Below are 11,279 nucleotides of genomic sequence, written 5' to 3' on the forward strand. Positions count from 1 at the left end.
TTTAATATATAATTACATAATAGCAATCTTTGAGAGACTCACATAGTCACTGTATGATTTCTGTCTGCACCAGAGTTACCAGTGACTGGCTTGCAGAGCTGTTTGCCAGAAAGCGAATGTCAGTGCAGTGGCATCCTGGATCCGAGAGCAAAGACCTCAGAGCTGTACACTTACTTACACTTGTATCCCTTAGATGAGCTTATTATATTAGCAGCCAATGGAAAACAGAGGCGATAGCTTATCTAGTTCACAGTTTCCTGCAACTACAGATAGGAAAGGGCAAATATTTTTTGTTCCACAATTGGCTGGTACATCCACTGAACTGTAAATGTAAGAAAACGTCAAGAGGCATAGGCAGGGCAATGCTGAAATGGTCAGTTTGAATACTTAAACCCGTATCAATGACATTTAAAATAAAATAAAAAAAATAAAACAATGATTATAAAAGAGGAAATCCGTTAACCTAGCTGGCATACTTATTATACATATTAATTTTTAAATATCTGTTAAGTCGTTTAAAACTACAATTCGGAGCCATAGTTAACATGTGGCGCCTTAGATTTCTTAACGCTAACTGCAGAGAATGGAAGCCGTATCACAGATACTGTACTGATTTTATGCCGCCATCTAGCGGTGACACATCATATTGCACCGTGGACACCCATAAGTCGTAACACTGAACTAAATGAGAAGAAAGGCTTTTCGTTTTTTACTTCTACTTCTTTTTCAAAAATACATATTACGACATATTACCTGCAATTTTCACGCATTCTTCAGTCAATTTTTTAAAAAATATAACAATGGTAAAGGCAAAAAAATTAAAATAGGCACTAATAATGAAATCACTCAATTTTGCATTGGAAAACAATGAATGAACTGTGTTTCATTGCACTGTAGATTGTTTCAGCTCAAACTATTAAGAAAAATGTGTTACACTCAGTTGTGTATTTCTGTTTTTACAGTCATGTCTGTGTTTTATGTGCATGCAACAAAAATTAAGTATTTAAAAAAATAAATAAAAATGTATTTTTGTGAACTAAATCGATACATAATTGCGTGCTGATAATATCAAACCTTTCATTGTGTAATATTTTTATACTAATCGATTCTACATAATCTGTCTAAATTACTGCGATTACAAATACTCAGGAATGATAGGAGACTTATTATTCTTTATTTAAAAAACACACAGAAACATTGATCCTTTTTGCAATGAGTAATTTATTGTTTTTACTTTTGTATAAAATCTTTTGTGTCCACTTTAGGCAACAGTTAGCATGAGAGTAGTTCTCACAGCTGTTAGATGAAGTCTAAACTTATCAGTCTTCTCAACAATCACACACCCCATTCACGCAGAGAAAACACACAATCACATAGTGTACTGGAGTTAATTCAGTGCAGTGGTCCCAAACCTAAGTCTATTAGTAGAAAGCCGAGGACAAAAGCTCAACAATAGGCAGCTTGTAATCATCATCACTTCAACGATGGTACTATATCAAGGCAAGTCACGCAAACACAAAGAGCCACAATAAATCTGCAGCCTCACAATAACTAGAGGAGACTGCTTTGTTAGAATCTGATGGATGAAAGCATCATTTAATTAGGTTTGAAACCACTGCTTTGGTGCAACTTGTAAGCAGATTTAGATTAAGACAATTCCAGAACAAAAAAGGCAAAGAAACACATCAGACATCTCATACACAGCAGCACATCCTGTGTTAGGCGAGCAGTTACACAAAGCAACAGCTGTAATTATAGGCAACAAAACAAAGGACTGATTTTGTGTAAGAAGAGTCGGCACGCTTACGCAGATCAGTACTAATCAGACCGAGATTAGAAAAAAAGACAATGAAAGAGCAGAAATGCGATACGATTGCATTTACATAATCATGAGACACCTCATTCCATAATCACCACATTAATGATTTTTGCAGTGCAGTAGCTATTGCGTTCCTACGAGAGGCTCTCTGGTACTTCTTACATCAATCGAGTGGAGAAACATTGTTTCTCGTGGTAATGGGGAGGAGATCCTGTAAACTGTAAATCTGTAACATCAGCACCTGTCATGAATGAAATGCGTGTCCTCGCCAGCACCTCCCAATCTCTAATACAGTACATACCCTCCTCCCTCACTCAGACGTACAAATGTAAAGTAGGTGTACACACACTCGCACACATACAGACGGAACATAAAACACGCAAATTCAGGTCGATGTCAATCTGATCCATAAATTACTAGCATCACATTGTTTCATATAACTACTTCCAACAGCACAGGCCTCAGTTTGACTTTGACTCTTACTGCTGTTTTCTTCTTGAGAAATTTGACTTGATTCAAAATCCTCGCTTTCTTATAGAACATCAATTAAAAAAAGACTAGGAAGCGCTATTCTGGCAACTCATCATAACATGACATTATAATGTAGCAGTATGAAAAAAAATTACATTTCCTTTCATTCCCAAAGAAAACGAACTGCAACGACTTCAACTTCAAAACCAATAGTATAGTATCCACAAATGACACATTACTCGGAGAAATAATGTCATAGGCATTGCAACTACAAGTAAACTTTTTTTTTTGTTTGACAAATCGACTGCATTTGTACGAGCAGTCCGAAGTGAGTAACAACTACAGCCAGTGCTAATTTCTGCTCTTTTTTAAAATTATTTTTCCTCCTCCTCTCAATGCGACAGAGCCACGACGTTTGCTGCCCTCATTTCGCAATGTGCATACAGATCAAAGAAACTTCATCTCTGTCCTGCACATTGCAAATGCATATACAGTACACAAAAACAAGTATTTCCAGGATTATTAGGTCTATTTTCAGGGGAAGGTTGGATCGGAGGCCTTCATTTGGCTTGACTACAGTGTGAGATTGCTGTAATGGAAAGTGAGCCGGTAAAGTATCAAAATACACCAGCTTCCTGCGCGCAGAAAAACAATTTGTGTTTAGCGTTGACACCTTTATACATCACAAAACAAAAGGCTTATGTCAGCATTCACACACTGTATTTTCTGTTTGCTGCGCTGGAAATTAACAAAACACTACTCGCTGTACTCCTAATCGACTCCTACGCACAAGTGTTTCCGTGTTTTTTTCCATTAAGGCCGCATTCATCACCCCCAACAGAATTACCTACAATGTTGTCTTTGAACTGCATCCATATTACTTCTGGGGAGTGATCTGTATGTGCTTTCAGCATCTCTCCTCCTTTGTGTAACACTCAAGCTCATTCTTCACATATTTTATTGACAGTCACTATAGGAGACCTGTAGTTATTTATGATAATAGCAGTAATACATGTAAAATGTGTAATTTACTCATCTTAGATGAAGCTATTGTGCAAATTATCTGCAGAGACGCTAGTACTAAACTTCAGGAGGCAGTAGATCTACTTCTTTCTTCATGCACGACTGCTCTTGGCACTGTTCTTCCGGGATCTTCTGCTGAGGACTCGCAGGCCTCTCCTCCACTGCTGCCACGCATTCCTCTGAGCACAGAATAACATCGGTCAAAGGCTTGTCTTCATGCTTATCTTCCTTCAGCTCCTCTCCTCCTTCTTGTTTCCTTTCTGCAAACTCATCTTCTCTTGCATCTTGTTCTCTCTCCTGTTCAGCTTCCTCTGTTCTGGGCAGCGTCTCAAAGGCTCCAGGCTCTATGGGACTGAGTTGATAGTAGAGCAGGGAAGAGGAGTCTTTGAGGAGGTCAGAGGGGCTCTCCTCCTGGTTGTCAGTGATGCACAAGACCGTAGCCCCTGTAGGGAAAGGCCCCTGCAGGAGGACCTGCTCAACACCTGGAACCTCTGGCTGCTCAGGCAGCTCCCCTCCCAAGGCACTGGGTAGGAGGCAAAGAGGCTGCTCTGTGAGCCCATCAGCACTAAGCTCTGGCTGCACTGCTTCCCCTTCAGCTTCCTCCCTCTCCCTCCTCTCCTGCTCTTCTGCGCTCTGCAGGTGCAGCACGGCTGTCTCGTTCTCCCTCTCCAGTATATCCTGCTCCGCCAGAAGATCCTGAACCTCCACGACCGACTGCACCTCGCTCTCCTCCAGCTCCGAGTCCAGGCCAGCAACTGAAGAAAGGTCCGGTGAAGTGGGACACGTGGAGGAGGGGGAAGACAGTGGGTCTGATTCAGCATACTGGTCTCCTGTTCCTTGTATGAGCATCCTCCTCTTCTCCACGTCCAGCTTCATGATGGTGTGCAGGTAGTGAGTTCTGACGCGTAGAGGGTTGAATTCGATACGACCTGCTACGTTGCCGCAGCCATCCCTAGAGCAGCCACACGGGAAAGACATTCGATCCACCTGAAGAATAAGGCAGAGGTAATTTACTCTCATTTCATCTTGAAAGTAAAATGCTTAAATACTGATTAAATTTACATAAGTTATGAAAGTGTTTACGGTTGTTCAGGAGATCTAGGAAAATCTAGGAAATCATGGCAATCAAGAGATAATCTGGTTACTGTGCAACAAGTCAGGCTGAGACAGAGATGTACTTCCTCCTAACAGGTAAAAATATAAGCAAATGAGACAAAAGATTCAGGTTATTATTTATACACCAGGTGTATAAATAAATGATAACACAATGTCTGATTTACCGCTTCATTCCAATGTTTTATGAATTCTGATTTCACTGCACTGATCAATAAAAGCGTGCAGCCGGTTCTGGATCAGATAACAGCATTGTAATAGTGAGGAAAGAGATAACAGAGCGAGCAGAATAAAGCATCTGCCTCTATAAAACACATCGAGTAAATTCTCAAAACTTTAACAAAGTTACTCAACACAGCTTGCCTATGCATTCACGCTTTTGAGGTGACACTGTTTAACTTGCTGCTTAAAAATGACCAAAGAATAAAGATATTCTTATTAGAATCACTGAACTGGTTTATTTAGCTGACATATATCTGCTCCACAATTAAATGGGACCTTCCTTTCCCCGCGTTCCATCTAACCACCAGATTTCATGAAAAGTGCTAGAAACTGGCTTTGTATTTTGTTTTTGGTTGTTTTTTTCATGATCATGCTGAAAAGAAGAGAAAATTTAAGAGAAAAAAACAGCTCTGATCACATCTCTCCGCCTCAGCACTCGCCTTAGCCGAGAAAAGAGAGAGAAAAAAACACATAAAATCAGATGAATAGGCTTTTTTCATAGCAGACATTTTAAGCTATCGTAGGGAGAGCACCAGTGTTATTAATAATATTAACAATGGCTCTGTTATGCTCGAGAGCCCCAGAACGCCATGACAATGTGACAGCGAGCCGGCATGTAGCCTTGCACAAAACCAGCACACTTAAACAGGAGCAACAAAACAGGAGTCAGTCATCATTTGTTTCTATTATTTATTTACCGATGCGCTTCCCTCTCCCTGTGAAATGTCAAAACACCTACAAGTGAGTGAAAAACAAATTGAAAGCAAAGGAGGTTGAAGTCTTCTGATGCCCTGTCTTTTGCTTTTTTGTGGGGAAGTGTGTGCTGCAGGCTAACAAGTTGTCACAATCTTCTCTTCTGCTACTGCGCTACATGTTCTTCTCTGACAGACATAGGCTGAAGTCTGCCGACAGAGAAACAGGATGACAGGAACTAGCGTGGCCGTAAATGAGGGGAGACACTGTTACGGAACAACCAAATATTTTGGTTTCGTTATTTTCATGTATTTATTGTTATTTATTTTATCTTAGGGAGAAACACTGAAAACCAGCATAAACTGTTTTAGTCAGTTGTTGGGCAACTACATGCATCAGTGCAACTGAACTCTCCTGAGGGAATGAACGCCATTCTTCAAAAAAGATATTCCCTCATTTGGTGTCATAATGATGATGATGGTGGAGAAGCTCTGCAACACATCTGACCAAAATGTCCCACAGGTCTTCAGCTGGGTTGAGATCTGTAGGCTGCAATGGCAACAGCGTGTAATTGAACTCAAAGGGGGCCATTGTAATCATGGAGGAGACCACTTCTCTCAGGATAGAAATGTTTCAGGATCACTCAGAGCAACTTTGGCTTGATTTGCAGTGAAACTTCCCTCTTAGCGTACAAGCAGCAAAATGTCACTCAGAGTTCAATTCAAGAGTTCAATTCAAATAAAAGACAATTCAAATACTGTAAATGTGTTTTTGAAGTTGTTAGTCTCAGCAAACTGCAAAGAAGCTCTCCTCTTTCTGCAAATGCACCCAACTCGCTTTCAACAGCTCTTACCTGGCACTTAATACCAGCCTGACTGCAGCCACAATGGCGAGGGTCACAGTACAAACGGCAGTCGCAGCCACATTCCTCCCGAGAGAGGCGGATAGCTCGGAGCTCAGCTTTCTCACGCGCATCGATGCGGGTGATGCCGGAGGCTCGCAGGAGGGCTCGACGCCGTTTGGTGGGCAGAGGCTGAAGGAAGAAACAGTCGTCCACTTCCACGCCGTCCACGTCGAGATCCTCATCCGACACATCGTCCAGAGTCAGCAGCTCTGCCTGAGCGCACTCCACTGTGCCATTCCTTGTCAGCTGTGGACGACAGCGTGGAACTGTGAGCTGAGGTGAAAAAGGAACTGATTGCCTATTTTAAGCTCAAGTGGTAGATAAGTATCCTGAAGAGTGATACTTCAAAAACAATTATATTTGCAGCTGATTTAGCATTTTGAACAAAGGGTTTTCAAATGGAGAATGGTGAAGGAAGTACTGCGATCTTTATTTAAGAAAAGGCCTCAAAAAACTAAAACTCCTGCATAAATTAAAGGACACAAACCCAGATATGATTTAATGAACATAAGCTATCATGAGAAAATTAGTAACTTTTTGCTGTATTACGTTGGTTAAGTGTTATATACACATTAGCTTGTATGTAAGCGTCATTTTACAGCTGGTCCAAACTGAACTCCTTTTAAATACTTTCTATTTTGGTAGTTTGGTTCACTGGTTCCCAGCCTGGAGGCCGGAGCCCTCCAATGGGTCACAAGATAAATCTGAGGGGATTATGACTTGATTTATGGGGGAGGAAAGAACAAAAAACTAAGTTTCACTAAATAAACACATATGCATCTTTTGTACCGCTCTTTAATCTGTGTGAATTTGTTTGAAACATCAGTGACTTTTACCTCTCTGGCCTCAAACAGTTATTGAAGTAAAATTGTTTCAGGAGTTTAATGGGGGTAATTACTCTTCAGCAGGACACCTAGCAACTCACAGGCATGGGAACTGTGGAAAGGGGCCCCAGCTAGACTGTTTTTGTACGGGGTCACAAAGCAGAAAGTTCTGTAAAGTCTTGAAGGACAGAGCGGAAGTACATGTACTGAGTCACTACTGCAAGTGGAGACGTGGCAAAGTGCCCACAGCTGGAAGATACTACTGTGCCTTGAATTTTGACCCTCTTGGGGCATGACTGATACATCTAATCTACCTTCATCTTGCGGGCATTCAGCTTCTCCTGGCGCAGGTGCTGTCGCAAAGTGTGCCGGTGACTGGTTTCCTGTTCGCGTGCAAACTCCCCCAGTGTGTAGTGTCTGATGGAGGAGTGGTGACGGGCCATACCCAGGGAGCTGCCCCCTTGGCTGGGCACGCTGGTGAAGCCCTGCCGCCGGGGGAAGTAATACACCGTCACCAAATCAAAACGTACCCGTTTCCCCCCTGGTGACGGCTTGTGCTGCCTGAGGATAGAGGTGGCTAAAGCGGGGAAAAAGGGAGAAAGATTTTCAGTACAGTCTTACACACCAAATACTAAATACTTGCGTTGATTAACTGTTCAGTTTCTTTTGACTTCCTTTAATGAGATTCTTACGGGTAAATGCAGTGCTGGAGGGAGGGTTGAGGCTGTCACAGCTGTCAGCACTGTCACTGCTGGAGATGTCATCGTCAGAGTCCTTAGGTGTAGAGAATGGAGAGCTGTTGTCCACCTCTTCATATCTTCGTTTGAGGCTGAGGGACGAACCTGCCTCCATGGAAACTTAAGTATCTAGGGGCACAGAGGAGCACAAAAAAAAATACCCGGCACCAGTAAATGTGTTTCAAAAGATGTGAACACATGACACATTGTGATTTACTACCACAGAAACAAAATGCTCCTGTTATCACTTAGAGAATGAGCTAATTTTTTTTATCAAACTGTTCCTGTGTAAGGTCAGCCCTTGACAACAAAAACAGAACAAAAAGGTGACATCTGTTCGCTCCTGCCTCCTTTCATCTGTATTCCAGCTCCATCATTTCGTCTGTGTGGCTCCCATCTCACATGAAATCCGACTTTGAAATTATCAAGTCTGAAAATGTAACCATGGCAACTAGGCAAGCACAGTTTATGCAAGCAGCCTTGAAGCAAATAATGTCTGTGGCTTCACAATCTGTTTTTACCCCTAAAGAAAATCTGCAATAAACTGAGTGTAGGGGGAGGGATCGATATGGGTGAATTTGAAGGAGGGAGCTGATCACTTGCATTTGTAGGAGAGGTCAAACAAGGTGAATGAAAGCAGCTAAATACATGTCTGATGTTACACTGTGTTATGTTCAGTGCATTACATAGGCATCTGCATTCACACAGATACATTCCAAATAATTATACATCAATATTAACACAGATGATTATATCCCATAGAGACACTATATCCATCTACCTTAAACCTACCATATTACTACCATACATCCTATAGTGTGAACCAGCTACTTCTCAAGGTAATTCATATTTTACTATGCAGCATGCTACTGCCTGCAACATATTGTAATGTCATACCAAAATGGAGCAACTCCCATTCTGTAGTTTTTCATTCAGTTTTTTTAAGTCCTTGCAGGAGAATGTTCAAACTGACATGTACATTTATAGCATAATTTATGTAATAACTGCACAATTAAATTTGTCCTTCAGTTAAAAAGAGAAAAAGGGATGTGCTGACACCAAGAAGCTGCTCAAATGCAGTCTATGTGATCTTTCCTGGAACTACTTCTGAGGGGGGGGAAAGTCCAAAATTATCTAATCTATGTCCTAATAATAATTATGAGCATTAAAGACTAATACCTTGACCTAATTTCAACAAAATGACCCACCTTGACAGGCTGTAAGGGACAGGGCCTAACCTGTAAAGATGCAGCTGTGGTTATAACACCAAATGTGTGCCCTTTTTTAAAAACCAGAGTAACACGTCTGACATTAAATGTTTATTTCAGTTTAAGAATTTAAGGCTTTTCTTTCAGGACTTAAGTTTGCCTTTGGCATGTTACAGGATGTTTACCGACAGGTGTGACTTCACGGTATATTACCCGTCAGGGACACGCAGTTTAGAGGAGCTATTTGTTTAAATGTGGACATACCGACTGACTGTGTTGGGGGAGGTTAGATATTGCCAGTCTGACAAGGCAAGGCTCTCTCTTTCTATCTGTCTCTCTCTCTCTCTCTTTCCATTTCACACACATACACACACACAGAGGAAAAAGAGCCACACACACAGAGGAAAAAGAGCCACACAGAGACACAATGGCAAACCGCCCGGTTAATGAAACACTAAACCCACTTACCTGGGGCAGAAACAGGGACCCTTATTCCAACCAACTCGTAGGTCGTTTCTGTTTCCAATAGGAGCTGCACATCAATCTTTCAACGCCCTATGAGACGCTCTTTTATGCCAAAACCGAGATCCCTGAACCGAGTATCCAGACTGCAACCGTGGAGCCGAAGTAATCTGGATGAAAGCTTGCGTGATTGTCAATTTGCAACACTTATATTTGGCTATTTCAGGCTACTTAGGCTTCATGCTCATTGTTCTGCACACTGAAAGATGACGAAGAAAACGGGAGCTGTGCAAGACCGGCGGGTTTTATTTAAATGATGCATTCCTATCTATTTAAAGGACAGACGATAGGAAGAAGGGGCGTCATAGGGTTAGCTGCGCTTTATTCTCCAACATTTTTCGGTGCAGCATGAATAATGTAAGACCCTCAGTGTCTTGTCTTCCTGATGTAAGCCTTTAAATGGGTGTAATGGAGAAATCCGCTGACATCTGTGTTCGTTTATCCTTTTCTTCTCGCCGGGGCGGGTTCAGTCGTCTGGGCTTACTTCGCCGTCTTCTCGCAATAACGGTGCGCTCTGCTGTTTATCGTTTGGTGTCAAAATCTTGCAGGTTTTCTAGCGAGAAGACGCCTTTCTCCCCGCTTCGCCCCGGCCCCGTTTGTTACAATGTAACAATGGAGGTAGAAATTCTTCCCTGTAGCAGTATATATACTTATTGTGACATCACGGGCATGTCCTGCGCCGGGGTATGCTGGGAAATGAAGTATCTATTCAGTTTTTTTTCCTGTTTCTTTGTTCATATTGTGCAGAAGCAGATGTGCAAAGCACGACACCGTAGTGCGCTAAATTAACCTGCATTTAAGCTTAATTTGGTTAACAGTATATGACATGCTAAAGTCTAGTCAAATGTAAGTGACTAGGCATCCACATCTGTACACCAAAGGGACAGATGTGGAGCCTGTGCTAGATAGTGCCAATAAAATATCATGTCTCCTTTTTTAGGAAAGCTTCAAAACATTTAGTTTAACATTTTGTTAAACACTATTTCATATTTTTTAAAGAAAGACAGCAAATAGCAGCCAGTACATGGTTAAGTTTAATAATGCCAATGAGATGAGGGGCAAATACGGATATCGAGCCATCAATTCCATTTACAAAATACTCAACATAAAACATTATTCACATGAAGCTCTGTCCTGCCCCAAAACTTATTTATTAGCATTTGTAACATCCAAAAAAAGGAAGCAGAGTAGATGTAAGTACGTAAAAAAGATTTTTTTAAATGTCAAAAAAACATGATTCATTATTTTAAATTATTTTAAAACAATGATCTATTTCAAAATTATGATGGAAATGACCAAAAAACAAACAATAAAACGCTGGTGTGCTAAACAAGCTCATAGATACAGGAAGCAGATGGAGACAATTTGCTGGTGTTACCACGGAGATCACTAACACAGACAGTGCTTATCATCTTTTAAGACGATTAAGTAACAATCACATGTGCCAGTAAGCATTCTAAACAAACTGTGACAATCTAACAGTGTTTAGTAGCCTTTTTTCCACAGAAGTAACAGGCAGACATTGTTAGCTTTCAAAGGAACCTCGGATATTTGGAAGGGCAGCTGGATTCTAACGGTTTCCCTTAATTGTCCAGTTGTTAATTTTAATACCTGTTGTACTATGATTCAACTGAGTGGTTGTGTTTCTTGCAGACTGGCTTGGATTCGATAAGGCAACCGCGCATGAAGAGGAGGACTCATGCTGAATTGCAGGCTGAAAGTCAAGTACTGTCATCTTAACTG

The 11,279-nt window shown here is 41.3% G+C and overlaps 1 protein-coding gene across 1 annotated transcript; it reads right to left on the reverse strand.

Annotated features, from left to right (window-relative positions):
- Nucleotides 1–1,207: 1,207 nt before the first annotated feature.
- Nucleotides 1,208–10,139, reverse strand: csrnp2 (cysteine-serine-rich nuclear protein 2). The gene is made up of 5 exons (XM_063464928.1): nt 9,483–10,139; nt 7,762–7,935; nt 7,384–7,646; nt 6,195–6,491; nt 1,208–4,300 (listed from the first exon to the last, which is right to left on the reverse strand). The coding sequence occupies exons 2-5, from the start codon at nt 7,919–7,921 to the stop codon at nt 3,371–3,373; spliced, it is 1,650 nt and encodes a 549-aa protein (XP_063320998.1). The 5' UTR covers nt 7,922–7,935; nt 9,483–10,139; the 3' UTR covers nt 1,208–3,370.
- Nucleotides 10,140–11,279: the final 1,140 nt, after the last annotated feature.

Source organism: Pelmatolapia mariae, linkage group LG20 (assembly GCF_036321145.2).
Source record: "Pelmatolapia mariae isolate MD_Pm_ZW linkage group LG20, Pm_UMD_F_2, whole genome shotgun sequence".
In the NCBI taxonomy this organism is placed as follows: Eukaryota; Metazoa; Chordata; class Actinopteri; order Cichliformes; family Cichlidae; genus Pelmatolapia; species Pelmatolapia mariae.